The 17,026-nt window shown below is 33.8% G+C and overlaps 4 protein-coding genes across 6 annotated transcripts in view; 2 read left to right on the forward strand and 2 right to left on the reverse strand.

The window, feature by feature from the left end:
* The window catches only part of LOC127871242 (perlucin-like protein), a 207,435-nt gene that overhangs the window by 185,269 nt on the left and 5,140 nt on the right, over positions 1 to 17,026 (forward strand). The window lies entirely within an intron of this gene.
* Positions 1 to 17,026, forward strand: part of LOC127871243 (snaclec 1-like) — a 301,714-nt gene that overhangs the window by 85,511 nt on the left and 199,177 nt on the right. The window lies entirely within an intron of this gene.
* LOC127871240 (leucine-rich repeat-containing protein 74A-like) overlaps positions 1 to 17,026 on the reverse strand; it is a 317,610-nt gene that overhangs the window by 74,630 nt on the left and 225,954 nt on the right. The gene's annotated exons all lie outside the window — the stretch shown is intronic.
* Positions 10,339 to 13,748, reverse strand: LOC127871247 (perlucin-like protein). 2 transcript variants are annotated; one of them, XM_052413998.1, is made up of 6 exons: positions 13,632 to 13,712; positions 13,438 to 13,479; positions 11,769 to 11,857; positions 11,404 to 11,494; positions 10,757 to 11,000; positions 10,339 to 10,586 (listed from the first exon to the last, which is right to left on the reverse strand). In XM_052413998.1, the coding sequence occupies exons 1-5, from the start codon at positions 13,681 to 13,683 to the stop codon at positions 10,762 to 10,764; spliced, it is 513 nt and encodes a 170-aa protein (XP_052269958.1). In that variant the 5' UTR covers positions 13,684 to 13,712; the 3' UTR covers positions 10,339 to 10,586; positions 10,757 to 10,761. The 2 variants fall into 2 exon arrangements, with proteins under 2 accessions (XP_052269958.1, XP_052269959.1); XM_052413999.1 differs by lacking the exon at positions 13,438 to 13,479 and having other exon boundaries at positions 13,632 to 13,748.

Consider the following 17,026-nt stretch of genomic DNA (forward strand, 5'->3'; position numbering starts at 1 on the left):
AAAATATAATCTATGACAATATATTTGTCTAAATTCATAAATAATATGTCACAAAATACATTTCATTATTAACACACATTCATACTAAACCATATATTATTTATCTCTATATATTATATATATGGTACATAAAGGGTCAGATAGTGGTACATAAAGGGGTGGTACATAAGAGAACTGGTACATAATGGGTGACATTACAGTTTAATTTCCAATTTATGGAACTGAATTGACTCTTTCTTGGTCCTTCTACCCACGCTTATGTGACTGCTGCAAATTAATCATGCACGAATATTATTAAGTGCACTTATTAGTAATGAATTAAAACAATTCTAGATATTTAAATATAAAAAGAAAGAATTGTATCGATTGTGCAACGATTTCAACAATCTCGAAAATACATGACGAAACATTAACAACATGTCAAATCCTTCTTTAAATACATAGGAAACACAACCAATGTAATGAATGCAGTCCAATACAACCAAATACAACATACTAACCAGTGGAAATCTTAAAGCATATACTCTTTAAATGGCAAACGTCGTTAGTAAAATTTAGATAGTAGCGTTCGAAAAGAATGCCCCAGACTCCAGCGAAGCTAATGGGTATAACGCTTTGCACCTGTCCGTCGGTCGGTTGGTCTGTCGGTTGGTCTGTCGGTTGTTAAGCCGATCGGTTGGTCTCTCGGTCAGTCTAAAGCCCTTTATTGTCTCTGTACAATATAAAAGAACACTTTGACGTTAAACCACGCAACCTTTGTGCAGTGAATAATATTTGGGATGAAAAAAGAAGCCTATCAATTATGAGGCCAACAGGTCCAAAGGTCGCGGAAGCTTGTGACATGAAAGCTAAATGTTAAAATATCATTTTGAGAGCTGGCACTACCCATAAAACATAAATTAAGAAGATTTAAATTGTCATAAAATACACCGGATCCAATGTAGCTCCTATTTCTATATAGTTAATTTACCCATTCGATTCAGCAATCGCAGACATGTATATTGTTGTTATTACATATACCTTGTGTCTTTCTGACAATATTGGCGATTTATATTTGGAACTATGTTTTAAGATGGGCGATTGCGGTGCGTTTAATGATGTACTGGGCTTTTGTTGAAATTATTATGCCATCTATTTCCTGAGAGTGTGTGCATTTAGGGAAATTGTATGTTCTTAGAACTAACCCGTTACATCTCCTTTGTGCTTTTTTGTGAACTGCCTTAAACAATACCTTGAAAGTTTGCCTTCTTGTTATGGGGAACTAAAGGAATTTGATTGTGTGTATATCGAACGGGAAAATTCATAAACATTCGCTTAGGTCGATTCCGTTATGGGTATATTATGCGGGTATTAATTGTCACCCACCACATTCTTTATTTTACTGGAAAGTAAATTTGCATAAGTATTTGTATCATGTGCGTATCGAATGTAGTACATTTATTGATCTACAGCCATTAACTAACCTTTTTCATTCTGTGTGTATTCCAATACAATCAGAACTTCCATTGAACACAAATCTTTGCTTTGCATTATTGTTATGATGTGTGTATTATATCCAAACGTATGCTTATTTAAAAACACACGCACATGCTTAGCAGGGACCATTCTTTACGACTAGACTGGACTTAGTTGACTTAGCCCGGGTACTACTTAAATATACTCAGGGTATTATTAACTTTACTTAAATGTACACCGGGTACGGAAAATATGCTGAAACGTACCCGGAAATTCTTATGTTAAATTGATCGTTGTCGGTTTGTTTTTCTCAAATTAATTATGTTAATATTTTTGTCAATTTTCTGTAACATTGCTTCTATATCATCGAAACTCCTACTCAAAAAAAGCATGTTGAGGTTTTGTTTAAGGAAAATTTTGTTTCGTATTCCTTAGCGTGGTTTACGACTTCGGATTTCGGGCGGGAATAAAACTCGGATACAGTCTAAATTTGCCGGGAACGAGTTGGTATATTTTCCGTTCACGGGGTACATTTAAGAATACTAAAGAGTACCCGGGGTACATTTAAGTAGTACTCGAGCCGACAATGACCAATCAAGCGCCACCAAGAAGCACCCTTCATATGAAGATATGCCAAATCTCAGCTTGATAAGTCTATTAACTACACGGATGCAAAATGATATAATAACGCACTCAAATAATAATTTAGCAAGCAGTTATTTAACTACTAGGTATACCTTTAAAAGTGAAATGGTTTGGTAAAGTGTAGATGTGGGAGAAGACAGAGTAAGTTTGAATAATTAATTTTATATAAATTTCCAAATCTAAGTTCCTTTTATCACTATTTCATAGTTTATATTGACATTGTAACTTTAACTTTAGGTTTTGAAACACTTATGACACAGTAAATACCATGTGCTTATTTAACTATTTTATGAATTTAATATTCTTTAGGAAGTAATTAATGATGTGGACTGGTCCATGGATTAAACAAGTTTTATTTTTATCTCCGTTTCAACTATGTAATAAATGGAATGACAACAAGAACATATATTTCAATAATATGTATTGCTTTTATTATGTATAAAGCATTATAAAGCGAATGCAGTACACTGAAAGTTTGTTATTTATATGTTACCAAAATGTGAATATGTTTATGAATTTAATAACTGTCTTACAAACAAATACAGTATCTTCGATGCTCTGAAAAGTTCCTGTACGACAGATCATGTAATACTCGGTCATGTGATAAGAAATACAAACAACAAGACATTTCCTGCAATGTAATTATAAAAATAATTCTACAGCTTTATCCCCCCTACCCCGCCAATGATGATTTTAGAAGGAAATTAACCATAAATCGGCTAGGCTTGCCAAGGGAAAGTGTTTTTAAATTAGCATAACACCATTTCACGATTAAAAACGTCGAAACAGCCAAATTCACATACGCAAACACATCAATACAAAGAGCTAATTAATTGTTGCATATTTCTATCAGAAACAGAACAATAACAAGTAATTATTAAGAATGTATGACGAAACATTTGAAATGAATTTTCTTAGCAGTCAACGGCTGCTGGACTAATGTCCCTATGTTCGTACATTTCTTCGTTGATCAATCCTCCATACCTCTTATAAACCCGCGTGGTACCAACAACGTATCGTTCTGTAGTTGGTGGCAGTCTGAAAATGAAATTCCAATTGCTTAAAACTTTTTGCAAAATATAAAAAAAAACATAATGTTTGATGTGTCGAGCCAGGCTAAGACAAATGTTTTAAATGACATTCACTGTTATCCAGTAAATGATGCATTCGTTTAAAGGCAATTATTTCTCGAAGCACAAATTACTTGTTGCTTACCCGGCATGGTAGCAGAGGAAATTTATCGTCTCAACACAAGAGGCGGGCACCCATCTGTAGTCCAGAGACTCTGACATATAATCGCAATTACGGGCTCCCTCCTCCGAGGTCACAGTACCGGAAGTGTTGTCCCAATTTGTGAAGTTGAGCGCCTTCTTGTCACTCATCCTCTTCCAGTCCTTGGGGTTCAACAGATCCGTGATGTCCAGCCAGAACTTTCCCGGGAAGATGGTGCCTGGAAATAGAGGACAATAGTATTTCCGATTGCAAGAATGATAATAGAATTATTTGAGAGTTTGTGATATAGTTTATGATATGCGTGCAGATAAAGGTAATGCAAATTATAATCGATTGACATAACTTATTTTATGTGAAAGGCCATTAAACCAAGCACTATTCTACATAATTGAAACAAAAAGTTTTGGCATTGACTTTGTATCATTATGTTAGGTTGTGTATATATTCTATATTATACATACATTTAGTTACTTGTCTTAACATAAGACTTGCGAATGTTGACATACATTTCTCTTATGAAAAGTTTCCTGTATTTTAATAAATCCTTTATGTGTGATACTAATAATTTATATTCAATAACTGACCACTGTTTGTTTCTTCAACTATGTTACCACCTTACCTTTCATTCTACGAAGAGCGCCCTCTGCCGCAGCTGCCATGGACTGGGACACAGGGGAAAAGAGATGCCCACCCAATACCTCGCAGTATGACTAAAAAATGATATGATGTGAACTGATGTATGTAATAAACAAGTATAAAACTCGTTATAACAATATTTATGTTTCATTTCATTAAGTTACAAGAAAGTTGCAAATACCTGTTTCACAACTGTTTACTTGAATAAACTCCAAACAAAAACATTGTTCCGCTCGAGTCATCGACTTAAATAAATAAGTGCATCAATTTTCAAACTTATTGTATATTAAGTATTAAATCGTGTTAAGAACTTAAAAAGGCTGCAGTGTTAAGTTATAGAGTATTCACCCGCGCGTCTATCCACGTGACATTAAGTGCCACTGTCCGATAACATCCGTCCGAGTGGCGACAGTAGCCGTCTGGACACACAGCGCCTCCTGGTAATAGAATCGAGCGAAGTTATTTGTAAAAGCACCCACGTACAAATATATGGCCAATTCATAGGATTTCTATAAGATGATAATGGAGGCTATTTTATAATGGTGTTCCTATCCAACGTAACAGATAGAACAATTACAAAAACATATTAATTGAACTAGATTTCAAATATTACTAATAGCAGCATTATTTTTTGGTATATACAGCAGCTTTAATTGTGGGTTGTTAAATATTAATTATTAAAATAACGTTTTAGTGTTTCCCGCCAGGGATATAACGACATGACGGCATAACGTTGTTATTACGTCAGGTGCAAAAAGATGCACTCACTGCTGTATATGCCTGATCATTAGTCAGGTCAAGTCAAGTAATATTTATTTATAAAGTCGGGTATATAAACATATAAACACAAACTCTGAAGAGCTTTTAAAACCGACTTATAAACTCAACATTTACATGATAACACAATAGCACATATAGTATACAACTACCTAACGTAAGACATATTATTAAAAAAAAAGTTAAAACTGTTTAACATGACAAAATGAGCAATACATGGCAGCACAACATTGGATAACGAAATCGATTATTTATCAAACCAGTCAGTCAATTAATTATTTAGATAATTAGACAAACAAAACAATCAACCGAGCAAACTGCTAAAACTGAACCTACTCAAGCATAGATGTCTGTAGATACAGATTTTGAAACAGCATAGTTAATTTATAGCATTAAATATAATAAAATAATCTGAATAGAATCATTAATCATGAATATTTACATAGGTTTAGTACAATAAGGTTAAAATAACAAATTTCAGTGTGTATTCTATAACATGAATATGAAGCATTTGGACACATAGTATTTTGTCATCCTCTGGAGAAGGAGGCTAAAGTATAACAAGTTACATACATGCATATCACATTATAGCATAAGTTTGAAAGAACTTGGTTGGAAATAAATTTAAATAAATAAAGCAGAAAATAGAACTAAACTTAACACTTGAATATATGGTACTACAGCAAAGGATTGAGCAGAAACATTCTCTACATACATAATGCCAGTCATGCATATTAGTCCCGCAGAGGAAAACTAACTAGAGGGAAACTAGACTCATAGAGACAAGCAAGCAAAAAGTAGCAAAACTAAAGGCAAAACATATTGATACAAGCACGCAAAATAGTAGCAGACTAAAGGCAAAACATATAGATACAAACAAGCAAATGATAGCAAAGTAAAAGCAAACCATATAGATACTGCTAGCAAATAATAGTAGATAACTACAGACAAAACATATGGATACCAGCAAGCAAATACAGCAACTAATAGCAAGCTAATGAAAAAAAGACACAAGGTAAAATGAACAAAAGATAAGTATACAGAGTACAGGGTAACATAATGCTATGTAGTATTGTATCTGGCCAGCCAGCATGTCAGCGCTCCCTACCGGGCACACGCAGAACAGTTGCAATCTGGTCCATTCAATTGGTCGATCAGGGACCTGAACTGGTTGTAGGACGAGCACTGTCTGAATGTGTCCGGCAGAGAGTTCCACATACTGGCTGCAGAGTAGCGGAAAGAGTTCCTGCCAAACCTTTCGGTTCTAGGTCTTGGAAGTTCCGCACAGTTAGTATACCTAAAAAGCATTCAACATTAAATCCATACAACTATTACATGTCTGTTACACATTTGTGGAAATTCTATTTGTTATTAAGCGTATTCACCAAGATTGAATATTTTAATAACAGACATATTTTAAAATTAACAAATAAAGTATATTTTTATTACCATTCGCTCTCAAAATCCAGAACACTGCCACGAACAAATACTTCGTCAACATGTCTCTACGAAAAATACGAGGCAAATGACGCTAGGAGTATGTGGTATGAAAACCGTGCATTCCCGGGTCCCTAGTTTTGCTCGCGATACGCATCCGTGCTACTATGCTACTGACTCATTTCTGAGGATTTTCATTAAAGGGACTTGTTCGCAGTTTGACAAAATGGCCATTATGAAGAGAATGGGCAACTATTGAAAACAAAATGTATTCATTCTATAAAAACAAAAAGAAAACCATCCAGCTTAAGCAAAAGTTAACTGTATCGTGTCGTTTTTTGATAATTATCAATAGAAAGATATACACGTAGGCTGTCATATGATACTTTTGGAAATACATGTATTGTGAACCGTGAAGATGCTTGTGTTAGACTGTTAGATTTTGCTCACAAAGATAACGGTTTCAAATCCATGCCAATAATCGTAGTCAATGTGTTCTTGCTATAAGACTATTTCAGATTATTCAAAAATATAACAGTTTGTTTTTGAACTCATGTAATGATTCTTTTAAAAAATAACGAAAACATGTTCCTTATTTATGCTTCAACAAACTTTTGAGTCAAGACATTGTTGCAAGTTCAAACCCATTTTTTTCCTAAACTCTGTTAACATGATATATTGGAGAATATCATAACTATATCAAACATTCTGATTTAAAACACGCAACACGCACGTTAATATGAAATTCAAGTACCAAAACAAACTACGTTATAACTACTTGTAAGTGCGAGTTTGATACATAAACTATGCACTACTGGTATGCAGTAATATGAAAACAAAACAAGGATATTGTGAAAACTTTTCCTGTTTTGATCTAAACGCATCAACATATTTAACAGTTTTAATGGATTTTGTTACACATAAGGCAATATAGTATATCCAAACCTTACCAATTTAACGCATATAAATCACGAGTTGCTTTTAAAAGCGCTACTGTAGTCATCGTGCCTTTAAAACATTGTGCAAACAAAGTATGTCTAAAATTGTTATCGGTGCTTAATGTTTAGCTGAGCAGCAATGAGTTGTATTAAACTTGACATGTATCCTGCTGATTATTTGTATTTATTTCACACAGAATTCTCAAAAAAACACCAGTTGCCAGAACCTAATATAATATAATATGTGTTTTTCCGGGAAAACAAGATGTGTGATCTGAATGTGATCAGTATTTCTTAAAATAATACAGCCAGTATGTACATATTTTAGAGACAAAATATTCATAATCATGACAGTACAATGGACAGACGAACGCCTATTGTAAATAATGATATCTTTGTAAAATTTCCAAAAACTTTGAATATATTTCTAGATATAAATAAGTTAATTTACTCACAAAATGTTCCTGGGAACGCATATTTAGCGGTCAGAACTTACTGCGCATACTTATGCCAGTTACATAAAAATACCCTACGTGAATCAATTGTAGAGGGGTGGTAACAAATAATTACAATGGCCTACACAAGTTACGAAAATCAAACCGATTTGTAGAACAGCGCCTACCAAACGACCAGCAATATTAAAAAGTGCCTCTCTTGTTGATGAAACTTGAAGTTTCTCTGTACACAAAATTCTTATTAGATTTGCTTTTATATAGTGCTGATGCAGAGAGTATGCACATGAAAGCGGAAGTATAGCAGATGAAAGCGGAAGTATAGCATATATTTGTTTCGGGTATCCTTACATGGGTGGATATTTGATTAGGTTCCATTCTTAATTAAAAAATATTCAAAAACACAATTAGTAAAGCAGTGTCGACAGACCGCGATTATGAAGGCTTATTTGCAAACGTCAAAAGCTGTAAAGAGAACACCGTTACGGACATAAATACTTGTTTGATAATATTTTTTTATTTCAACTTAATTTAAATGAATTTTTTGGCGTTGTTTCATTGTATAAAGTGATCATGAGTGGCTATTACATAAATTCCAAATCGTCAGTGACTTTATCAGAACATTAAGTGCGTAACGGTGTAAATACACATTTCAATTACGTTTTACAACTTTAAGCATTTCTATAAAATGTTTGGGTACATGTTTATATACTAAATTCTTTTTTCATCGGACACCTTTTTGAAGACTTTATGATGTTTAAACACGTTTGCAGTTTTTGTTGAATCTTAATGTATATAAAAGTCTTCTTTTTTATGCGGCGTAACGGTGTTGTCACATTTGTAACGGTGTGGACAGATTATCTTATACTTTCATATTCTTGTTTATGCGCATCGTGTTTTTTACTAGAAAGAATGTCAGATAAGTTCCATGTAAAATGCGTGAAGTTGTTTGAAAGACAATCGGCGATATGAATACCAACTTTATTCGCATCATATGGTTTGTATAAATTTCTCCACACCGTTACGATGTTGTCAACACCGTTTCTCATTCAGCGTAACGGTGTGGAACGTAACGGTGATGACATTCGGGAATTCTGACAGAACTGATTCCAATTGTTTTAATTCTCCATTTTTGTCTGATAAATTTCATGTAACATTTGCAATGTTGTTTGATAAACAATCGGCGACATGAAAACTAAGTTTATTCACACCATAATGTGTGTATATATTTGTGCACACCGTTACGATGTTGTCATCATCGTTACTCATTGAGCGTAACGGTGTGGACTGTAACGGCGAAGACATTCAGGCATTTGATCATCCACAAACAGCATGCTACTTGTCTCATAATACATAATATTTGAAAATCATAAAAGAACAGGAAGTGAAAATATTAAAGAAAATGGAAGAACGGTGTTGACACTGAATAAATGTACGTTTAATATTTTACTTACTTTTTGATGATTTTCACATTTTTCGCGCTCTGTTCATTGCTTAATTATGACGTAAAAGGTTGAAAGAATGTTTACTTTTCGGAAAAAAGTTGTATCCCCGTATCATTCCCGTGCGGTAGATGAAATTTTCTCCGTAATGGTGTTGACTTGAAAAATTACGGACAGAGCCATAACTGACCATTTATAAATAGTCTGCATATAAAGCTACTATATGTAACTGTTATAAAGTTAAGTTTAAATATAAAAATAGCTCCATATTGTTGGTTTTTTTATTTTGGTTTGACATTCTTTTATAAAACAATCAAGAAAATTACCCTTTAAGAATTCGGACAACACACCGTTACTAAAATACATGGGGGTTAGTTGCTTCGACAAAGCATAAAACTGCTTTAAGCGTGTGAACTGCTAAGAACTCTTATCCAATACTGTTTACATATTATTTAACATTGTAATTATGAAAAGTATCTCTGTTAATGTCTACCATTTAGATAATTGTTGAATATGGACAGTAAATGGATCCTAATCAAATATTCACCCACATCCCTGAAAAACGACCTGATATAATAACGCACTCAAATAATAATTTAGCAAGCAGTTATTTAACTACTAGGTATACCTTTAAAAGTGAAATGGTTTGGTAAAGTGTAGATGTGGGAGAAGACAGAGTAAGTTTGAATAATTAATTTTATATAAATTTCCAAATCTAAGTTCCTTTTATCACTATTTCATAGTTTATATTGATATTGTAACTTTAACTTTAGGTTTTGAAACACTTATGACACAGTAAATACCATGTGCTTATTTAACTATTTTATGATTTTAATATTCTTTAGGAAGTAATTAAGGTTGTAGACTGGTCCATGGATTAAACAAGTTTTATTTTTATCTCCGTTTCAACTATGTAATAAATGGAATGACAACAAGAACATATATTTCAATAATATGTATTGCTTTTATTATGTATAAAGCATTATAAAGCGAATGCAGTACACTGAAAGTTTGTTATTTATATGTTACCAAAATGTGAATATGTTTATGGATTTAATAACTGTCTTACAAACAAATACAGTATCTTCAATGCTCTGAAAAGTTCCTGTACGACATATCATGTAATACTCGGTCATTTGATAAGAAATACAAACAAGACATTTCCTGCAATGTAATTATAAAAATAATTCTACAGCTTTATCCCCCCTACCCCGCCAATCATGATTTTAGAAGGAAGTTATACATAAATCGGCTAGGCTTGCCAAGGGAAAGTGTTTTTAAATTAGCATAACACCATTTCACGATTAAAAACGTCGAAACAGCCAAATTCACATACGCAAACACATCAATACAAAGAGCTAATTAATGGTTGCATATTGCTATCAGAAACAGAACAATAAAAAGTAATTATTAAGAATTTATGACGAAACATTTGAAGTGAATTTTCTTAGCAGTCCACGGCTGCTGGACTGATGTCCCTACGTTCGTACATGTCTTCGTTGATCCATCCTCCATACCTCTTATAAACCCGCGTGGTACCAACAACGTATCGTTCTGTAGTTGGTGGCAGTCTGAAAATGAAATTCCAATTGCTTCAAACTTTTTGCAAAATATAAAAAAACATGATGTTTGATGTGTCGAGCCAGGCGAAGACAAATGTTTTAAATGACATTCACTGTTATCCAGTTAATGATGCATTCGTTTAAAGGCAATAATTTCTCGAAGCACAAATATTACTTACGTTGCTTACCCGGCATGGTAGCAGAGGAAATTTATCGTCTCAACACAAGAGGCGGGTACCCATCTGTAGTCCAGAGACTCTGACATATAAACGCAATTCCGGGCTCCCTCCTCCGAGGTCACAGTACCGGAAGTGGTGTCCCAATTTGTGAAGTTGAGCGCCTTCTTGTCGCTCATCCTCTTCCAGTCCTTGGGGTTCAACAGATCCGTGATGTCTAGCCAGAACTTTCCCGGGAAGATGGTGCCTGGCAATAGAGGACAATAGTATTTCCGATTGCAAGAATGATAATTGAATTATTTTAGAGTTTGTGATATAGTTTATGATATGCGTGCAGATAAAGGTTATGCAAATTATAATCGATTAAAATAGCTTATTTTATGTGAAAAGCCATTAAACCCAGCACTATTCTACATAATTGAAACAAAAAATTTTGGCATTGACCTTTGTATCATTATGTTAGGTTGTGTATATATTCTATATTATACAGACATTTAGTTACTTGTCTTAACATAAGACTTGCGAATGTTGACAACAATTTCTCTTATGAAAAGTTTCCTGTAGTTTAATAAATCCTTGATGTGCGATACTTACAATTTATATTCAATTACTGACCACTGTTTGTTTCTTCAACTATGTTACCATCTTACCTTTCATTCTACGAAGAGCGCCTTCTGCCGCAGCTGCCATGGACTGGGACACAGGGGAAAGGAGATGCCCACCCAATACCTCGCAGTATGACTAAAAAATGATATGATGTGAACTGATGTATGTAATAAACAAGTATAAAACTCGTTATAACAATATTTTTGTTTCATTTCATTAAGTTACAAGAAAGTTGCAAATACCTGTTTCACAACTGTTTACTTTAATAAACTCCAAACAAAAACATTGTTCCGCTCGAGTCATCGACATAAATAAATAAGTGCATCACTTTTCAAACTTATTGTATATAAAGTATTAAATCGTGTTATGAACTAAAAAAGGCTGCAGTGTTAAGTTATAGAGTATTCACCCTCGCGTCTATCCAAGTGACATTAAGTGCCACTGTCCGATAACATCCGTCCGAGTGGCGACAGTAGCCGTCTGGACACACAGCGCCTCCTGGTAATAGAATCGAGCGTTATTTGTAAAAGCACCCACGTACAGATATATGGCCAATTCATAGGATTTCTATAAGATGATAATGAGGCTATTTTATAATGGTGTTCCTATCCAACGTAAACAGATAGAACAATTGCAAAAACATATAAATATTATTAATAACAGCAGTATGTTTTGTATATACAGCAGCATTGATTGTGGGTTGTTAAATTTTAATTATTAAAATAACTTTTTAGTGTTTCCCGCCCGGGATATAACGACATGACGGCATGACGTTGTTATTACGTCTGGTGCAAAAAGATGCACTCACTGCTGTATATGACGATCGTTAGTCAAGTCAAGTCAAGTCAAGTAATATTTATTTATAAAGTCGGTTATATAAACATATAAACACAAGCTCTGAAGAGCTTTTAAAACCGACTTATAAATTCAACATTTACATGATAACACAATAGCACATATAGTATACAACTACCTAACGTAAGACATATTATTTAAAAAAAAGTTAAAACTGTTTAACATGACAAAATGAGCAATACATGGCAGCACAACATTGGATAACGAAATCGATTATTTATCAAACCAGTCAGTCAATTAATTATTTAGATAATTAGACAAACAAAACAAGCAACCGAGCAAACTGCTAAAATTGAACGTACTCAAGCATAGATGTCTGTAGATACAGATTTTGAAACAGCATATTTATTTTATAGCTTTAAATATAATAAAATAATCTGACTAGAATCATTAATCTTGAATATTTACATAGGTTTAGTACAATAAGGTTAAAATAACAAATGTCAGTGTGTATTCTATAACATGAATATAAAGCATTTGGACACATAGTATTTTGTCATCCTCTGGAGAAGGAGGCTAAAGTATAACACGTTACATACATGTATATCACATTATTGCATAAGTTTGAAAGAACTTGGTTAGAAATAAATTAAAATGATTAAAACAGAAAATAGAACTAAACTTAACACTTGAATATATGGTACTACAGCAAAGGATTGAGCAGAAACATTCTCTACATACATAATGCCAGTCATGCATATTAGTCCCGCAGAGGAAAACTAACTAGAGGGAAACTAGACTCATAGAGACAAGCAAGCAAAAAGTAGCAAAACTAAAGGCAAAACATACTGATACAAGCACGCAAAATAGTAGCAGACTAAAGGCAAAACATATAGATACAAACAAGCAAATGATAGCAAACTAAAAGCAAAACATATAGATACTGCTAGCAAATAATAGTAGAAAACTAAATACAAAACATATGGATACCAGCAAGCAAATACAGCAACTAATAGCAAGCTAATGAAAAAAAAAGACAAAGGTAAAATGAACAAAAGATAAGCATTACAGAGTACAGGGTAACATAATGCTATGTAGTATTGTATCTGGCCAGCCAGCATGTCAGCGCTCCCTACCGGGCACACGCAGAACAGTTGCAATCTGGTCCATTCCATTGGTCGATCAGGGACCTGAACTTGTTGTAGGACGAGCACTGTCTGAATATGTCCGGCAGAGAGTTCCACATACTGGCTGCAGAGTAGCGGAAAGAGTTCCTGCCAAACCTTTCGGTTCTAGGTCTTGGAAGTTCCGCACAGTTAGTATACCTAAAAAGCATTCAACATTAAATCCATACAACTATTACATGTCTGTTACACATTTGTGGAAATTCTATTTGTTATTAAGCGTATTCACCAAGATTGAATATTTTAATAACAGACATATTTTAAAATTAACAAATAAAGTATATTTTTATTACCATTCGCTCTCAAAATCCAGAACACTGCCACGAACAAACACTTCGTCAACATGTCTCTACGAAAAATACGAGGCAAATGACGCTAGGAGTATGTGGTATGAAAACCGTGCATTCCCGGGTCCCTAGTTTTGCTCGCGATACGCATCCGTGCTTCTATGCTACTGACTCATTTCTGAGGATTTTCATTAAAGGGACTTGTTCGCAGTTTGACAAAATGGCCATTATGAAGAGAATGGGCAACTATTGAAAACAAAATGTATTCATTCTATAAAAACAAAATAGAAAACAATCCAGCTTAAGCAAATGTTAACTGTATCGTGTCGTTTATTGATAATCATCAATAGAAAGATAAACAAGTAGGCTGTCTTATAATACTTTTGGAAATACGAGTATTATGAAACGTTAACATGCTTGTTTTAGCGCGTTAGATTTTGCTCACAAAAATAACGGTTTCAAATCCATGCTAATAATTTTAGTCAATGTTTTCTTGCTATAAGACTATTTCAGATTATTAAAAAATATAATAGTTTGTTTTTGAACATATTTAATATTTTATTGATATTTTTGAAAAATAACGAAAACATGTTCCTTAATTATGCTTCAACAAACTGTTTAGTCAAGACATTGTTGCAATTTTAAACCCATTTTTTCTAAACTCTATAAACATAATAAATTGGAGAATATCATAACAATATCACACATTCTAATTTAAAGTGTAGCACGTTAATATCAAATTCAAGTACCAAATCAAACTAAGTTATAACTACTTGTAAGTGCGATTTTGATACATAAACTGTGCACTACTGGTATGCAGATATATGAAAACAAAACAAGAGTATCGTGAAAACTTTACCTGTTTTGATCTAAACGCATCAACAATTTAAACATTTTTTAGATGGTCGCTTTAGCGACCGTCTAAAGTGCTTGATGTGAAATTCAGGTCGATACGGCCAAGGTATGATTAACCCAATACCCGCTTGCGTATCCGCGCAAGAAAGAGTTGTATAATTTATGCAAGAGGTTTGAGTTCTCCAATTATGTGTATTCACAAATGGAAACATTATATTAATATCGTGTTACATTCAATATTTTCGAACGGTGTTTTATAGAAAAGAATCAATAATCAATGATCGTATTGTACATGTCGCGGAGGAGATTGTTTATGAATGATTAAAATAGTCCACTTTCTGCTGCGTGTGCGTGACGCAGTATTTTCGCTCAGCTCATTCATAAATCTGAGGCTGGCGATAAACAAAGGGGAGTCCGTGTGAGAATAACGCAATAGTATAAGGTTACGCTTGTTTATATTCACAGGTCTCAATTAATAATACGTTGATCACGAGTTCAACAATTATTACAGGGATACGATAGACAACATAAAAAAAAATTGTCATTATCGCTGAAACTGTTAAAAAACATTTAAATATAACAATAATATTCTCTAAAAAATGTTGTCCTGCTGTTTTGAAATAAGGTTTGAAATTTTGTTTTCTAAATAACTTAATTCAAAACAAAAGTTTAATTATAGTGTTTTTTACTTGTTAGTCGCATATTTGCCGCAGTATAATGTGTGTTATAATAGGCAAACCATATATTAGTAAAATTCAATCTTCCTTCGCACATAGAAGGAATGGGTCAATTAGGTGCTGCGTTTCCTTTGCTTACTTCAGTTAGAGGTCAATTATTTACGTAAAAGCAATCACAAGACTCCGGCTTCAAAGGAATTGCGGAGCGTTCTTACATAATAAAAGTCGTAGTCGCATGGTATTTGCGTTTTGCGTCCTATTTGGTCACGTGGTTCTTTTTCGCGGGTGTTTTGGCATTCATGATATTAGGCTATTAATAGATGCGCCTGTCGATAAACAAAGGAAAGTTTACGGGTTATAACAACGCAATAGGTTACGCTCTCGCATACAACTCAATGACGTAGTACAGGTCGTAAATTGAGAGATTCGGAAAAAAGTTGACGCTTATTTATATCCTCAATTTATAAAACGTTGAACATAAGTTCAACAATAACTTCAGCGATACGATAGACAAAAAAAAGTTTCATAATTGCTAAACCCGAATATAACAAACAATTTATAATAATAATACAAATGCAATAGTAGAAGGTTAGTAGAAGGTTAAGCTTGTTTATATTCACAGTTCTCAATACATAGACAGTTGGATATGAGTTCATCAATTACTACAGGCATACTATAGGCAACCTCGAAAATGCTTTTTAATCGCTAAAACCGAAAACAACTTAATATATTATATTAAATATATTTATAACAATAAATGTCTTTTAAAAATGTAGTCGGCGTATACGCTGACTTAAAAATAAGTTAGCAATTTCTTTTTTAAATAATTAAATACAATTAAACAAAAGTTAAACTATTGTGTTGTGTTTTTCACTTGTAAGCTGCATATTCACCGCATGAAATGTGTGTTAGCATTGTCAAACCACACATTAGTGCGAGTAAATAAAAAATATACTACGGGAGAGCACTTCATATGTGTCCTCATATGCCTTGTTATGAGTATCTTTCTTCACTATCGAAATATATCGTATGTTTATATTTGATTAAAACGCAGTTTTCTTTCGACACATTTAAATCATACGTCAATAGCGCCGTCATGCGAAAATGGGTCTTATGCGTTTCGGCAAGCGTTTGTTAAACCCAACATGTGCTTTTGCGCAGTCAGGCCATAGGCGATGCTGTTCGCTTTAAAATCACTCAATATGTTATGTTTCTCCTTACCAGAAGGAGGGAAAGCTGAGTGGGCTATTTATATGATGGGCGCATATGGAATAAGACCCATTTTCGCATGACGAGGGTCATTACAAATCTCATTGCGAATTGAAAATGCCACATTTAAGAACAATGCTTTTTGATACAAAATTGAATTGAAAATAGCAAACTTGTTAATAATGGCAGCCTATCCACACATTAAGGAATGATTTCCAGACGTGCTGACCAAGTACGGCAAACATTGTGGTACTATAATTCAACGATTTTCTCTTATTGTGACACTATCCTATATCGCTAATGATTGTTTTCTCATCTTGGAGGCGAAAGTGAAACTCTGCGAGATGGATTGTAACGCGTAATTGTAACAGGGCCACAATTTGTGTCGTTTGAGCATACAGAGAGTAGTCCGGAATTTCTTACACTGAACAGTGCTACATCCTTTGAATTGAGCACATACGCAGTGATGTAGCAAAAATTCAGAGGTTGTATCTCGAATTAGCTTATTAAATATTCGAAAATATTCATGCGTGTCTGTTGGCGTTATGTAAAAGCGATAAGATGAAAACTGAAACAGCTACGCCTAAAAGCGCTTTAGTGCTCTATACCTATGTTTATGTTAGCGTTGTTGACACCGTGTGAAATGCTCGGGTAACAAGT

The sequence above is a fragment of the Dreissena polymorpha genome, chromosome 3 (assembly GCF_020536995.1).
Source record: "Dreissena polymorpha isolate Duluth1 chromosome 3, UMN_Dpol_1.0, whole genome shotgun sequence".
NCBI lineage: Eukaryota > Metazoa > Mollusca > Bivalvia > Myida > Dreissenidae > Dreissena > Dreissena polymorpha.

Bases quoted from the DNA above. Each gene is read 5' to 3' on its own strand.
- LOC127871247 (XM_052413998.1), bottom strand. From the start codon at position 13,683: ATGTTGACGAAGTGTTTGTTCGTGGCAGTGTTCTGGATTTTGAGAGCG. The intron at 11,858-13,437 runs GTTTGGCAGGAA...TTCTATTACCAG, and splicing joins CCAAGACCTAGAACCGAAAG to GAGGCGCTGTGTGTCCAGAC. The intron at 11,495-11,768 runs GTGAATACTCTA...ATCATTTTTTAG, and splicing joins TCACTTGGATAGACGCGAGG to TCATACTGCGAGGTATTGGG.